The 17,429-nt window shown below is 43.7% G+C and overlaps 1 protein-coding gene across 18 annotated transcripts in view; it reads left to right on the forward strand.

Moving 5' to 3' along the window:
• Positions 1-17,429, forward strand: part of SOX6 (SRY-box transcription factor 6) — a 288,239-nt gene that overhangs the window by 141,507 nt on the left and 129,303 nt on the right. For all 18 annotated transcript variants that reach the window (XM_044271016.1, XM_044271012.1, XM_044271009.1 and 15 more), the window contains one exon: positions 17,275-17,364. In XM_044271016.1, the coding sequence (XP_044126951.1) occupies positions 17,275-17,364 (90 nt within the window). The remainder of the gene's footprint in view (positions 1-17,274; positions 17,365-17,429) is intronic.

Here is a 17,429-nt window from a genome sequence, read left to right on the forward strand (position 1 = left end):
TGACCGGGGCCAAAGTGAAAATTGTGTTCTGGCAGAAGCCTGAGCTCAGGAATGTGCGGCTGTCAGATATTTATAGAGGTTGTCACAGTCTGATTACAGGGTCTACAACAATGCAAGAAGAGGGGCGGAACATGCATGACTGCAATAATGCAAGAAGAGGGGCGGAAGATGCATGTCTGCAATAATGCAAGAAGAGGGGAGGAACATGACTGCAACAATGCAAGAAGAGGGGTGGAACATGACTGCAACAATGCAAGAAGAGGGGCGAAACATGACTGCAACGATGCAAGAAGAGGGGCGGAACATGACTGCAACAATGCAAGAAGAGGGGCGGAACATGACTGCAACGATGCAAGAAGAGGGGAGGAACATGACTGCAACAATGCAAGAAGAGGGGCGGAACATGACTGCAACCATGCAAGAAGAGGGGAGGAACATGACTGCAATAATGCAAGAAGAGGGGGGACATGACTGCAACAATGCAAGAAGAGGGGCGGAACATGCATGACTTCAACATTGCAATTAGAGGGGAGGAACATGACTTCAACAATGCAAGATGAGGGGCGGAACATGCATGACTGCAACAATGTAAGTAGAGGGGAGAAACATGACTGCAACAATGTAAGAGGGGAGGAACATAAATGACTGCCACCATTCAAGAAGAGGGGAGGCCAAGGGGCCCTGAAATGTGCATGACTGCAACAATACAAGTAAAGGGAAGGCCAAGGGTCCCCGGAACATGCATAACTGCAATAATACAAGAAGGGAGAGGCAAGGAGCCCTGTAACATACATTACTGCAAACAGAACAATAGGAGGAATGACCAAGGGGCCCTGGAACATGCATGACTGCAACACTGCAAGAAGAGGGGAGGAACATGCATGACTGCAACAATGCAAGAAGAGGAGAGGAACATGACTTCAACACTACAAAAAGAGAGAAGACCAAAGGCCCTGGAACGTGCATGACTGCAACAATAACGGGCCTTTTGTGGCCTGGGTTGACATACATAGTATAAATCATATACAGCTGAGCCTCTGTATATTGGACCATCACTCTCTTGACTCTGGTGCTACCTGATTAGTGAGAGAAGCAGTGACCCCTGCAGCCCGCTGGTCAGTCACATATAGAAGGGTCGCACTGGACGTAGGTCGTATGAAGTCATAACCGGCACTCAGCTATTTATGGAGAAAGCCGGGCATGCATAAGGTCCTCTCCATTCATGGCACTGCCCCGTTCTTAAGAGGTGGGCCCCACATTTATCAGACATTTATGGCTTAACCCATCAACATGTCCAAAATGGAAATAGCCCTTTAATGGGGTAAAATATGATAACATTGTATAATGGAATTGCAGTTTAAAGGGGAACGCCGCCACACAGTATTTAATCAGGTTGTCAAACTCTTTTCCTTTAGGGCTGAGATCATATCACTGCATTTAGATATACATTCTGTCAAGTCGCTGCTCTGCAGCATGTATCCTGTGGTGCGGATTGTGGAGAAGATCTATTATCGGAGGCGTCTGCCGCCCGCTCACGCCGCTCCACGACACTTCAGGCCTCAGTATGGCGGCATTAACTCTGCAGTCAGTAAATACGATGGGATTATCTCTTTATTTTAATGCTGTCTTTGTGTTAGTGCAACATCATTACTAATCAGCAGCCTCTTCTCAATCTCCATGTATTGTGGCGTCAGTGCTGGCGGGCCACATGTAGAGGCCACGTAGGCGGCACCAACATCCACCTCACAGCAGCCATTACAAGGATAATCAAAGAACACCCTGGAAAATAACAGAAATCCCCACGTATTAAAGCTCATAACCAATGTAGCCCATTTCCTTCAGAGACTGATTTACTGTAGCAGATCATGACTCAAATGAAGCGACCCCTCAATGGCTGCCATATCTAAGGATCAAATACAGCAGCGCCCTTCTGTGTGAAAGGAAGGGTAATGACAGCTGCTGTAAGTGGGGGGATGATCAGTTTGTCTCTGTTAGGCTCTGTTCACAGCACATTTTTGAATTTTGTTGACAGTTACAGTTTTTTTTCTCTCCATTTCTATGCACCCTCCATTGATCACACTGCTCTCTGTCGCTCCTTGCTCCGCACCCTCCATGAATCACGCTTCTCTCTGTCGCTCCTTGCTTCGCACCCTCCATGGATCACGCTTCTCTCTTTCGCTCCTTGCTCCGCACCCTCCATGGATCAGACTGCTCTCTGTCGCTCCTTGCTCCGCACCCTCCATGGATCACACTGCTCTCTGTCGCTCCTTGCTCCGCACCCTCCATGAATCACGCTTCTCTCTGTCGCTCCTTGCTCCGCACCCTCCATGGATCACGCTGCTATCTGTCGCTCCTTGCTCCGCACCCTCCATGGATCACGCTGCTTGCTGTCGCTCCTTGCTCCGCACCCTTCATAGATCACACTGCTCTCTGTCGCTCCTTGCTCCGCACCCTCCATGGATCATACTGCTCTCTGTCGCTCCTTGCTCCGCACCCTCCATGGATCAGACTGCTCTCTGTCGCTCCTTGCTCCGCACCCTCCATGGATCACACTGCTCTCTGTCGCTCCTTGCTCCGCACCCTCCATGGATCACGCTGCTCTCTGTCGCTCCTTGCTCCACACCCTCTTTGGATCAGGCTGCTCTCTGTCGCTCCTTGCTCCACACCCTCTATGGATCACGCTGCTCTCTGTCGCTCCTTGCTCCGCACCCTCCATGGATCACTCTTCTCTCTGTCCCTCCTTGCTCCGCACCCTCCACCGCTGCTCTCTGTCGCTTCTTGCTCCGCACCCTCTATGGATCACGCTGCTCCCCATTACACCTGTTAGGACTTGTGTAGAGAAAAATTTGGTGATTTCCTTCAGGTGATGCAGGGTAACGTGGCCGTGAGCAGCACATTTTGCTCAGTACAGAGGGTTTCAGCTCTGACCGCAAAACACAGATCTCCCCGCCGTGCTTGTTACACTGGTGACACGGTCACAGTTATATGTTTTACATCAACCTGAATTTTTTTTTTGTTTCAGCCTTAATTAATCCCTTAGCAGAAAGTCCTCAGTGCAACGAGCGCCGCCGTGAATCTTTTTTTTTATGATATACATTTATCTCAAGGAAAGATAGAGGACAGCGCCGACAAAAAGCAGATAATGAAGTGCGCTGTAGACAGCGGAGTTCAGGCCACGGGGCCGCCACACCTCGCCAGCACGCCTGCTTCACCTCCTTGTAAAATTTAATTGACATCATTGTTTAAATAATTCACATTTTATAGTTTAATCAGCAATGAATCCGGCACGGAGGTAAAGAGCGATCTGCAAAGCACACAGCCATTACTCACCGCTCCGCACTAATAGTCCCCCAGGAGCTGTGGCCATATTGCGGTATTATTTACAGCAACAACTGGACATTTACTGCCACCCGGACATTAGAACGTTACATGTTATTGGATATCAATAGAGCCACCGCTGCCGCCAATAGTCAGGTGGATGTCACTGGGAGGAATGAAGACCACCGGTAGAGCAGCCATAGAAATCATGGACACACATCCACACTCCAGCATGTCTACTGCCATTTTTGCAGAATGGAGGTGTGGGGGGGGGGGGGAGATCTTCTGCGCTGCTATGCTAGTTTTCGAAATTGCCATAAAAAGTATGAAAATCACTGCAAACAAAAGGTCAGGAAAGGGTTAAGTGCAGGCCGGCTGCTGCTGACATTATAGTAATGCAGAGGAGGAATTCCTTCGCCCTGGTGCACAGTTTTACCATCACACCCACCCTCACAGTTTTGTGGGCCACACCTGCAGCTCCGTTCTCCAGGCATTGTTCACCACCGCGGTGCCGTCCTGCTGTGCGCCTCCTCCATAGAAGCAAACATGAAATGTTGGGGGCTTGCTGGCAGAGGTTCGCACTACTACTCCCAGTCTGTGTCCTGCCATAGGCAGCTGCCGTGTGTTTCAGTCCCACCACAAGCCCTGCACTGTGACTCTCATTATCCTGCGGCACATAATATCAGGCTGGAATATGCAGTTGTATCAGGGTAATTAATAAGGGCGGCGTAGACGGCAGTTACCTTGACGCTCGCCCGCATCTGCTATTCACATAACTTACCATAACTTATTAAATGGCAATTTATTCTGATTAGACAATTTAAAAAGTGAATTAAATATTTATACACACAATACTTGGGCTCCCTCGTCATTCCAGGCGGATTCCTCCGTGCAGGAATGAAGTGCAGGCGTTATCTGGTTATATGACTGCAGAGCTGGAGAGGGTTCAGAGGAGGGCAACTAAAGGTAGATGATTAAGGAAGATTATCAAAATTAGGGTTATTCAGGTTAGAAAAAGATGATTAAAGGGATATCTAATAACTATGCATAAATATATCCGGGGCCAGTACAGAGATAACTCCCATCATCTATTTATATCCAGGACTGTTACGAAGGGACATTCTCTGTGTCTAGAGGAAAGAAGCTTTCTAGACAAACAAAGAAGAGGATTCTTTACTGTAAGAGAAATGAGACTATAAATTGTTTACTCTAAGAGCAGTGAGACTATGGACTCCTTACTGTAAGAGCAGTGAAATTATGGATTCTTTACTGTAAGAGCAGTGAGACTATGGACTCCTTACTGTAAGAGCAGTGAGACTATGGACTCCTTACTGTAAGAGCAGTGAAACTATGGATTCTTTACTGTAAGAGCAGTGAGACTGTGGACTCTTTACTGTAAGAGCAGTGAGACTATGGACTCTATACTGTAAGAGCAGTGAGACTATGGACTCTTTACTGTAAGAGCAGTGAGACTATGGACTCTTTACTGTAAGAGCAGTGAGACTATGGACTCTATACTGTAAGAGCAGTGAGACTATGGACTCTTTACTGTAAGAGCAGTGAGACTATGGACTCTTTACTGTAAGAGCAGTGAGACTATGGACTCTTTACTGTAAGAGCAGTGAGACTATGCATTCTTTACTGTAAGAGCAGTGAGACTATGGACTCTGTACTGTAAGAGCAGTGAGACTATGGGCTCTTTACTGTAAGGGCAGTGAGACTGTGGACTCTTTACTGTGAGAGCAGTGAGACTATGGACTCTTTACTGTAAGAGCAGTGAGACTGTGGACTCTACTGTAAGAGCAGTGAGACTGTGGACTCTACTGTAAGAGCAGTGAGACTATGGACTCTTTACTGTAAGAGCAGTGAGACTATGGACTCTTTACTGTAAGAGCAGTGAGACTATGGACTCTTTACTGTAAGAGCAGTGAGACTATGGACTCTTTACTGTAAGAGCAGTGAGACTATGGACTCTTTACTGTAAGAGCAGTGAGACTATGGACTCTATACTGTAAGAGCAGTGAGACTATGGACTCTATACTGTAAGAGCAGTGAGACTATGGACTCTTTACTGTAAGAGCAGTGAGACTATGGACTCTGTACTGTAAGAGCAGTGAGACTATGGACTCTATACTGTAAGAGCAGTGAGACTATGGACTCTATACTGTAGGAGCAGTGAGACTATGGACTCTTTACTGTAAGAGCAGTGAGACTATGGACTCTTTACTGTAAGAGCAGTGAGACTATGGACTCTTTACTGTAAGAGCAGTGAAATTATGGATTCTTTACTGTAAGAGCAGTGAGACTATGGACTCCTTACTGTAAGAGCAGTGAGACTATGGACTCCTTACTGTAAGAGCAGTGAAACTATGGATTCTTTACTGTAAGAGCAGTGAGACTGTGGACTCTTTACTGTAAGAGCAGTGAGACTATGGACTCTATACTGTAAGAGCAGTGAGACTATGGACTCTTTACTGTAAGAGCAGTGAGACTATGGACTCTATACTGTAAGAGCAGTGAGACTATGGACTCTATACTGTAAGAGCAGTGAGACTATGGACTCTTTACTGTAAGAGCAGTGAGACTATGCATTCTTTACTGAAAGAGCAGTGAGACTATGGACTCTATACTGTAAGAGCAGTGAGACTATGGACTCTTTACTGTAAGAGCAGTGAGACTATGGACTCTGTACTGTAAGAGCAGTGAGACTATGGACTCTATACTGTAAGAGCAGTGAGACTATGGACTCTTTACTGTAAGAGCAGTGAGACTATGGACTCTTTACTGTAAGAGCAGTGAGACTATGGACTCTTTACTGTAAGAGCAGTGAGACTATGGACTCTATACTGTAAGAGCAGTGAGACTATGGACTCTATACTGTAAGAGCAGTGAGACTATGGACTCTATACTGTAAGAGCAGTGAGACTATGGACTCTATACTGTAAGAGCAGTGAGACTATGGACTCTTTACTGTAAGAGCAGTGAGACTATGCATTCTTTACTGAAAGAGCAGTGAGACTATGCACTCTTTACTGAAAGAGCAGAAAAAGCAGAGAGACTAGAGCAGGGAGGTGGTAATGGTGAATTCACAAAAAGAATTCAGGACGGGCCTATAGGTATTTCTGGAGTGTAAAGGGGTATGTGACCAGGGATAAGTGGGCAGAGTTATACCAGTGACATCATCATATGGTGAGAGGGTATGTGACCAGGGATATGTGGGCAGTTATACCAGTGACATCATCATATGGGCAGGGGATATGGGATCGGGGATTAGCGGGCAGAGTTATGCCAGTGACATCATGTTCTCAGGGAATAGTAGATGCTTGCAGAGGTGTATCAGTGACATCATATGGGGGAAGGGTTATGTTATGTGATCAGCTGTTCGGTCTAGGACTGTACTAGTGATGTCATCAGTTGAGGGTACATGGTTTGATCAGGGGATTAAAGGGGTTATGCCATGATTGATCTAAAAAATGAAAATCGGACATCCAGCTCTGTACCTCCCATGGATCCAGAGATCTCCCCATTCATTGCTCCAATTGCTTTGCTAGATTATTTTCAGCCTGGCAGCTCAGGGGATGTGTCCTTTCGGCTGCAGCGCTCTCCCTTTAACTGCCACAACTTCTAAGACAGAAGATATGGCTGGTGACAGTTGAAGATTTAAACTGAGGTGGATAAGAAGTAAGGAAAATAATAAACAGCAGGTGGCGCTATACAGATGCGTTTTATTGAATAGCTTACTGGCTGTGCTGAATTTTTAATTACATGCAATTACAAAAAGAATTAAAGGAGTATTCCCATCACATACAATGGGGGCATATCGCTAGGATATGCCCCCCATTGTCTGATGGGTGCCGGTCCCACCTCTGAGACCTGCAGCTATGCCGAGAGCGCAGCGGGAAGAGTCGTGGCTGGAGGACCCCAGATTTCCCGGGGTCCGTCCACCACCAAGCGCTGTTCCCCGCTGCTCCCATAGAAGTGAACGGCAGCACACCGCGCATCACGGCCCCTGCTCCTATTTATTTCTATGGGGCAGACAGAAATAGCCGAGCCAGCGCTTGCCTATTTTTAGCAGCCCCATAGAAATGGATGGAGGGCGACTGCGCATGCGCAGTGTGCCCTCCGTTTATTTCCCCGCTCCGTTCTCATTGTAGGTGCGGATCCCAGAGGTGGGACCCACACCTATTAGACAATGAGGGCATATCCTAGCAATATGCCCCCATTGGCTGAGATTGCAAAACCCCTTTAAGACACAGGTGCTTTTAAAAAAAATGTAGAATATGTTTTGTGACACAACCCCTTTAAGAGTTGAATCGAGGGTTATTCCAGTGATGTCATCAATTGGGGCGGTACGTCATGTGATCACTGATTAGCTGTTGAGTGCAGGAGCTTTAGGGTTCACCTTTTAGATACGTTTTGGACCTGTGGTGTCTCTACATCTCAGCGTGCCCTCAGTTTCTGCGTTCTGTGTACTGTTCACACCTGAGAAGACTGCGCCAAATGTAATTTGTTTTATGTAAAGTGAAAATTGGAGAAACAAGCAGCGGCGACGTTGGGGACAGGACACGTGATCTCATTTGTGAGGCTCTTTTTCCAAACATGGCATCCTGGTACTGGAGTCGACTCATTAGGCAGAGCAGCCACGAGGCAGCGATCATTATTTCCATTGATATAAATAGGGCTCCGCACTCTGAGGCAGTTTATTAAGTCTTTAAAAGTCAAAGCTGATTTGAAATAATAAGGGTTGACATTTGGCGCTTTGATGTTCGCCGGCTATACTTTCCCGTTTACGTTTTCTTTTTATGTGTGTTTCTACTGCAGAAAGAAAAAAGTCCACACTCAGACAAAACATGCGAATGGCGAGAATTCTGTCCCCGACGCATTTCATAGGCACTAATGAGATTATTTAAGCAAATGGAAATTATTTTTTTTTCATGTACGGACGCAAGATGTAAGGGTCGCCGGACGCTTCTCCTCTGACAGGTTACGCCACCCCAAGCTTTACATTGTCCTTTGCTGCTAATGAGGCCACGGATCCTGGAGACGGACTCAGGCGATAACTGCCTCATCTATGTTTGTTGATCTTGAATAAACATTGGATAAATTGTGAGTTTTAGGAGTTTGTGCGATTTATTTGTTGAATTGAATTATATGACGTATGTGGGTGGAGCCATGTATATCCCCTAATGATAGATTGTAATCCCAACCCATCCACCTGATAAAACAAATATCATAGATACATCAGTATAAGGGTACAAGGGGTATTTAATTGCCTAAACTAGAGGTGCAACAGAAGAAGCCTATACTTGGAGGTGAAACCAACTCTCTACTTGCCTCTCCACATACATGCTCTGCATCTCTCAGGAGCTGTGTGTCCGCATTCCTAATATGCAGGGCATTCTACATTCCTCAGGGGCAGTGCATTCTGCTTTTTCAGGGGAAGCATGTTCTGGGTTCCTTAGGGGACCGTAAGTTCGGTAGTCCTCAGGGGTAATGCGTTCTGCATTCTTCAAGGGCAGTATGTTCTGCATTCCTTAGAGGTTGGTTTCCTCAGAGGCAGTGTGTTCTGGGTTTCTCCAGGGGCAGTGTGTTCTGGGTTTCTCCAGGGGCAGTGTGTTCAGGGTTTCTCCAGGGGCAGTGTGTTCTGGGTTTCTCCAGGGGCAGTCTGTTCTGGGTTTCTCCAGGGGCAGTGTGTTCAGCGTTCCTCAGGGGAAGTATATTCTGGGTTTCTCCAGGGGCAGTGTGTTCTGGATTACTTCAGGGGCAATGTGTTACGCTTCGGTGTGGGAGGGAAAGACCACACCGAGCATAGGAGGGAAGGGTGAAACAGGGAAACAGGCCTGAGAACTAGGGAAGGAAGATGGACATCTAGTGAAAACCCTAACCAAAATCCTGACTGACTACCAGTATGAACAAACCCTAAAGGTAGGTGAGTTCATACGTAGGAATACCTAAAGTCCTATCTAGCCCTATAGGACCCTGGTACTAAAGGCAGGGTCAAGACTACATGTTCCTCCAAAAGGAAGGACGAACAGGAGTCTCCTTCAGGCCTAATACAAACAATAGGGAAAAGCAACAAGCAGAACCCAAACAACATACAAAAGGGAAAGGAAAGACTTAACTTCAAAGAGGCTATGAAAGCACCAAGATCCAACCACAAACAATCCACAGGCACAGAAGCTTTAAACAGCACAGCATAGTTTCGAGAAGCAACTATAAATAAGGATGGTTAAATGACCACATAAGCAACACCTGAAGGCAAGGGGTATGGCCATTACCAGAAACAACACAGACACCTATTGATCCACAAGGAAAACCTGTCAGATCAAACCACTTGTTGTCAGTCTCATATGTCCATATGTCTCAGTACGTCCGTGACACAATGTGTTCTGGGTTCTCCAGGGGCAGTGTGTTTTGGATTTCTCCAGGGGCAATGCGTACTGGGTTTCTCTAGGGACAGTGTGTTCTGGGTTTATTCAGGAGCAGTGTGTTCTGTGTTTCTCCAGGGGCAGTGTGTGTTCTGGGTTTCTTCAGGGACAGTGTGTTCAGCATTCCTCAGGGGCGATGTGTGTTCTGGGTTTCTTCAGGGACAGTGTGTTCAGCATTCCTCAGGGGTGATGTGTGTTCTGGGTTTCTTCAGGGACAGTGTGTTGTGGGATTGCTCAGGGGCAGTGTGTCCTAAGTTTTCTGCGGACAATGAGGGTCATTTATTGTCAGATATAAGCCAAGGGAGCTGGCGTAGATTTAGACAGGCGGTGGATGTCTAAAACGCTGGTCTTAACAAATGACCCCAAGTGTGTTCAGCATTTCTGAGAAGTGTGTTCTAGGTTCCCTGAGGGGCAGTGTGTTGTGGGATATTTTGGGGGCAGCGTTTTCTGTATTCCTGCGGGGCAGCGTGTTCTTGGTCTCTTCAGTGGCAGTGTCAGGGGCATTATGTTCTGGCATTCCTGGAGGGGACAGTGTGTTCTGAGTTTCTTCAGGGGCAGGGAGTTTTCTGTAGGGGCAGTGTGTTCTGTATTCCTGAGTGGCAGTGTGTTTTGGGTTTCTTCAGGGGCAGGAAGTTTTCCATAGGGCCAGTGTGTTCTGTGTTCCTCGGGGGCAGTGTGTTTTGCATTTACCAGGAGCAGTGCATTCTGGTTTTTCTCACCTGCCTGTCTTGTTATGCTGGATGTTTGCACACAGCTTCATAAAGGGTATGGCATCACATAAGCAGAGAGAGGAGAGGACACAGAAGATTGCCCACTCTGGAAGGAGCTCAGGTGGAGGAAGGGAAGTGCTGCAGCACTGTAGTCCAGGAGGAGATGGAGTTGTCGTGGTTTCCTGCACTTGTCACCTAAAATTTCATGTCATTATAACAAGAGGGCAAGAAATATTACAAAAATATAATCAGAAGTAACTATATGATAAATAATGAGAATAATAAACACTGACCCAGAAAATAAATAAATGATAATAATAAATAGTAATACTGACTGTAATGATAATATATGTAACAAATTTGTTCACACCGGGTATCTGCTGTGTATAGGGTTCCCACCCCAGTCGTATTATAATAGAAATCACAGCAATTGCGAAGATTCCTTAAAGGGAACCTGTCACCAGTTTTATGGTGTCCTAACGAAGGGCAACATAAATAAGTGACTGATTCTTTTAGCAAAATGCTGGGTATTGAAAAGCTCCAGCTGATAATGATGAGTCATGAATATTCATGAGCTCCTGACTCTCCCCGCCTACCTGCTGCTGAATAACAGTTATTTTCCATATGAATCAGCAGCAGGTGGGCAGGGGAGTGGCTATAGCTGTTAATTAAATATACGCTGGACTCAATGACATCACGCTGGACTCCAATCAGCTCATTAGCATGTGGCATCTTTGTGTGTATATTATGAGGTAACCATCTGTCACACCAGTAAGTGAATACATCTAAGGCACTTTTCAGTAGTTAATGATTGTATATAATTAGTTAGATTATAATCAAATATCCACATGACAGGTTCCCTTTAAATTGCGTTTTATCTTGTGATGCAGTGAAATGCGGCAACACGTTGTTGCCACATTTCACTGTATCACAAAATAAAACTCAATTTAAGGAATCTTCGCAATTGCTGTGATTTCTATTGTAATGATAATTGATATTAAGTGCTTCACCTCACAATTCGTTTTGTTATGGACGTCCCTAGTACCCTTTCTCTATAAAATGTAAGGTTTCAGGTTTGGGCCTTTATAAGGCTAGGACCAGGCTGCAACTTTTATTCAGTGTTGATGGTTACTGTGCTCTCCTTCTCCTTTCCCTGTTATCCAGTGATGATGGTGACCATACTCTCCTTCTCCATTCCCTTTTATCCAGTGATGATTGTAACCATACTCTCCTTCTCAATTCCCTTTTCTCCAGTGATGATGGTGACCATACACTCCTTCTCCATTCCCTGTTATCCAGTGATAATGGTTACTGTGCTCTCCTTTTCCATTCCCTTTTCTCCAGTGATGATGGTGACCATACTCTCCTTCTCCATTCCCTTTTCTCCAGTGATGATGGTGACCATACTCTCCTTCTCCATTCCCTGTTATCCAGTGATGATGGTGACCATACTCTCCTTCTCCATTCCCTGTTATCCAGTGATAATGGTTACTGTGCTCTCCTTCTCCATTCCCTGTTATCCAGTGATAATGGTTACTGTGCTCTCCTTTTCCATTCCCTTTTCTCCAGTGATGATGGTGACCATACTCTCCTTCTCCATTCCCTGTTATCCAGTGATGATGGTGACCATACTCTCCTTCTCCATTCCCTGTTATCCAGTGATAATGGTTACTGTGCTCTCCTTTTCCATTCCCTTTTCTCCAGTGATGATGGTGACCATACTCTCCTTCTCCATTCTCTGTTATCCAGTGATGATGGTGACCACACTCTCCTTCTCCATTCCCTGTTATCCAGTGATGATGGTGACCATACTCTCCTTCTCCATTCCCTGTTATCCAGTGATGATGGTGACCACACTTTCCTTCTCCATTCCCTTTTTTCCAGTGATGATGGTGACCATACTCTCCTTCTCCATTCCCTTTTCTCCAGTGATGATGGTGACCATACTCTCCTTCTCCATTCCCTTTTCTCCAGTGATGATGGTGACCATACTCTCCTTCTCCATTCCCTTTTCTCCAGTGATGATGGTGACCATACTCTCCTTCTCCTTTCCCTGTTATCCAGTGATGATGGTGACCATACTCTTCCTCTCCATTCTCTGTTATCCAGTGATGATGGTGACCATACTCTCCTTCTCCATTCCCTTTTCTCCAGTGATGATGGTGACCATGCTCTCCTTCTCCTTTCCCTGTTATCCAGTGATGATGGTGACCATACTCTTCCTCTCCATTCCCTGTTATCCAGTGATGATGGTGACCATACTCTTCCTCTCCATTCCCTGTTATCCAGTGAGTGGCTCCTGGGTTGTCCAGGTGAGTGAGTCTGGCTTCTATTAGGAGAGGAATGCCAGCAATAATCCCCACAAGTTCCCCCTTATCAGGTTCGAGCGCAGGATTCCGAGCATTCCTGGCCTGATTGAGCACTGTGTAATAATTGTAATTATTCTCAGTACAGGGGCCCCCACCCCAGTCCTCAGGTGCTGATTGACCCCTGGCTTTGGACATGACCTCTGCAGATTTATAGTGCAAGGTATCAGGGGGAGTTGACAGCTGATAAACCCCCAGACCCTCAATCCCATATGAGCCCCCAAATGCACCCGCTCCAACAGCAGGGCATCTGCTATCACCAGCACCAATCTGGCATTAATTATCACCTCAATTTATGAGACGGTATCCCTTTAAACTGATGTAATTTATAGACACATGCTTCACTTCAAACCTAGTAATGTATCATTCAATGAAATTATATGAACCTGTGCAGATTATTACACCACTGACCTCTCTAGAGATCTGCAGAACATCGCTCTGTCGTCCTGACAGATAGAGAGTGATACAGTCTGCAGATTATTACACCCCTGGCCTATTTAGAGACCTGCAGATGTATGGCTGCACAAGGATTCCTCTAATACTCTGTGCTAATGCACCGTATTGATCTTGGGCTCCTTCTACACTTGCATATGAAATTATGGATCAAATATACGTACGTGCGTTATGCAGAGGGCCGCACTTACAACTTGTTCCATTTTTGTTTCTGCATTGTTCTGAATCGTCCATGTTTTCGTCCAGAATATTATTATTTTTTCTGCAGTTTTTAAATTCATCCCATTGACTTCGATCAGCTAAAAACAGTGTCCATATGGAGCGCATGGGAAAAAAACTGCAAAGAAGGAACAGAAATGTGAATAAAACCATTAAATGTAAAAAGTAGTTAATCTGTTGTGCACAATTGTGAATGAGCTCGTGTTCTGGAAAATCTGTAAGAGAATAAAGCAAAGTGATGATGATCATCTCCACAAGTGAAGACTGTGATCATCCAAATGTGGCGTTTCATCAAACTTTGTGTAAATCAGAATCTTTAGAAAAAGAAAAAAAATCTAAAATACTCGATAGGATTAAAAAAAAATCTACAAATGATGATTATATTATAATTATTTTAATCTATGGTTACTTATCATTATTGTAGTATTTATTTTATATAAGCCTGATTTTTGTGTCAGCATTTATTCTTAGATTCTTATTACTTTTTTGCAATTATTATTTATTGTTTTATTATCCTAATTATCATTTTTATTATTGTTACTATTTTTATTTCATTTTATGTTTATCTTTTTTATGTATCATGTCTACAGATTTTTTTGTTATAATAATCATTTGTATTTTCATATTATTTGTATTCTATATATTCTTTTTTTAGTATAATTTTTTGTTGAGCATTATTAGTGTTATCAATACTTTTTATTTATTCTGATAAGTTATTTTTATATATTTTTTACTTTTTTAATATTTAATTTTTTTATGGTTGGCTTTATTATTAGATACCTATTTGTTTTTTATATTTTTTTTATTTAATGTTTGTATTTACATATTATTATTGTTCTGTTTTTTTTATTTTATTATTTTTATATTGAGCATTATTAGTCATATCAATACTTTCTATTTATTCCGATAAGTGTATATTTTTTTTTTTATATTTTATAATTTATTTTATAGTTGGCTGTATTGTTAAATTCCTATTAGGGTCCATTTACATGTCCGTAGTGCATTGCGGATCTGCAAACTGCGGATCCGCAATACACCCAGACGGCACCCCCATAGAAATGCGGACAACAATAGGACATGCTCTATTTTTTCAGGAGCCGTGGACTGGAAAATCGGGGCCGCGCTCCGGAAATGCAGATACGCAAAGCACACTGTGTGCTGTCCGCATCCATTCCGTCCCCATAAAGAATAAATGGGTCCGCACCGTTCCGCAATTTGCGGAACGCATGCGGACCCATTATTACGGACATGTGAATGGAGCCTTATTAGTCCGTTTTTTTATCTTTATCATTTATTTAATTTTTGTATTTACGGTACATATTATTATTATTTAGTTCTGTTTATTTTTGTGGTTCATTTTATCTTAAGCATTATTAGCCTTATGTATACTTTATTTTTCAATATATATTTTTATTTATTTATTTATTTTATTTTCAAAAGGAAAGAAAAAAGGAAAGAAAAATTACAATATATCAAATCAATATATTTTTTAACTTTTTTATATTTATAATTCATATTCTGTATTAGTAAATAGATTTATCATAAGAAGACTATATAACCCTCTGAGAATTCAGCGGCTTCTTATTGGCAGCTATAATGTATCTCTTCCGTCTGGATGGCGGTGACTATAAGTAAGGTGGGGTCTGACGTTGTGGCAGTGACTCGCTGGCTGTTGTAGTGATGGCGCCCCTCCCATTAGATGATGGTGCCTCAGCAGATTGCTGCACTATTTGGGGTTGCACGGACGATGAGTATGAACCTTTTAATCTAATTCTTTGCTAGATAGAAAGGGTTTCACTTCTTTGTATTTTTCTTTCCATGTTACTCCCTGAAATGTAGAATTGCTTTTTTCTCCCAAAATCCTGTTTGATGGTCAATGAATTTTCAGTGAAACTTGTGCAAAGTGAATAAAGCTGATAAATGATGAGCAGAAGTCAGCGGCATGATGCAGCGATGGGGCTCAACACTTTGGGCTCTTTTTCTGGTTCCATTTTCCCGCAGTACATATAAACCTGGCCAAATGGTTGGTAATAGGGCTAATGCACACGACTGTATGTATTTTGCGGTCCACAAAAACAGATCCACAAAAAATGACGTCCGCGTGCATTCCGTATGTTGCGGAATGGAACTAGTCCTATCCTTGTCCGTAATGCGGACAATAATAGGACCTTTTCTATTATTTTCCAGAACGGAAATACAGAAACGGAATGCACACAGAGTAACTTTTTTTTTTTTTTGCGGACCCATTGAAATGAATGGTTCCGCGTACGGTCCGTAAAAAAAAAATGGAACTGACAGGGAAAGAAAATATGTTCATGTGCATGAGCCCATTGTCTTATGTGGAAACATCCAGGTCCCAGTCAGTGGCAGTTGCTCCACCATCTTTGATGAGATGCGAGGTTCCTGCAGCTCCACAGATCTGATGGTTTTATATTACTTGTTATGTTATATATTGTCATGTGACATGTTATATTAGTTCCTGTCATATGATATTATGTCATGTTAGATTATATTGTGACATGTTAGGTTATATTTGATCATATATTCTGGCATATTAGATTATGTTTTTTTAATGTTACATTGCGTATTAAGGTGTTAGATTTGTTTATTCCAAAAGGAAGATTCAGCATAGGGAATTACACGATATGCGTCTGTTAAATAGTACATTACTGTATTATTTAATTTATTATTAAATGAAACAAAAAACACTTCAGGGCGGGATTGTCGATGCACAGGACGGGATTGTCGATTCTCAGGACGTTAGGATCAGGACAAGATTGTTCAGGACAGGATTGTTGTATTGATTCTCCAGACAGATTTGTTGATGCTCAGGATGGGATTGTTGATGCTCAGGACGAGAATGTCGATGCTCAGGACGAGAATGTCGATGCTCAGGACGAGAATGTCGATGCTCAGGATGGGATTGTCGATGCTCGAGAATGTATTGTCCATGCTCAGGATGGGATTGTCCATGCTTACACGATATACATCTGTTAAATAGTACATTACTGTATTATTTAATTTATTATTATTAAATGAAACAAAAAACTGTTCAGGACGGGATTGTTGATGCACAGGAAGGGATTGTCGATGCTCAGGAAGGGATTGTCGATGCTCAGGAAGGGATTGTCGATGCTCAGGAAGGGATTGTCGATGCTCAGGAAGGGATTGTCGATGCTCAGGATGGGATTGTCGATGCTCAGGATGGGATTGTCGATGCTCAGGAAGGGATTGTCGATGCTCAGGAAGGGATTGTCGATGCTCAGGAAGGGATTGTCGATGCTCAGGAAGGGATTGTCGATGCTCAGGAAGGGATTGTCGATGCTCAGGAAGGGATTGTCGATGCTCAGGAAGGGATTGTCGATGCTCAGGAAGGGATTGTCGATGCTCAGGATGGGATTGTCGATGCTCAGGATGGGATTGTTGATGCTCTAGGCATCATTTGCCTTGTTAGGTGTAAAACTTTCTATTAGTCATTATTTGGTCGCTTGTCCCCAGCTGTGATTGGTTGAATGGATTATTTCTAGTCGTACATGAGATAATCGTCGCTCATCTGTTCCATAAGCGGAGTCTGAGACAGGAGAACAGCGGCGTCCAGCAAAGCAGACGCTCCGACTGCCACATGTGATGAGAACGGCTCAGACCATCCTGGTGTTAGAGAACTTACTATAACTGGATAAGAAGAAGCAAAACCATATAATAAAGACCTGTGATATAATAACAATATAATGATTAGTAATAATATAATGTAATACCTGCTTTGTTCTCATCTCTCCGCAGACTCTACTTGTATGGAGAAGCTTCTTTCTAAAGACTGGAAGGAGAAGATGGAGCGGCTAAACACAAGTGAACTTCTCGGGGAGATTAAAGGTAAGGGCGGCGAAGCTGTAAGAATGTTCAGATTTATATGGACAAGGACATTGACTTCATCTTAA

This window comes from Bufo gargarizans, chromosome 10, assembly GCF_014858855.1.
Source record: "Bufo gargarizans isolate SCDJY-AF-19 chromosome 10, ASM1485885v1, whole genome shotgun sequence".
In the NCBI taxonomy this organism is placed as follows: domain Eukaryota; kingdom Metazoa; phylum Chordata; class Amphibia; order Anura; family Bufonidae; genus Bufo; species Bufo gargarizans.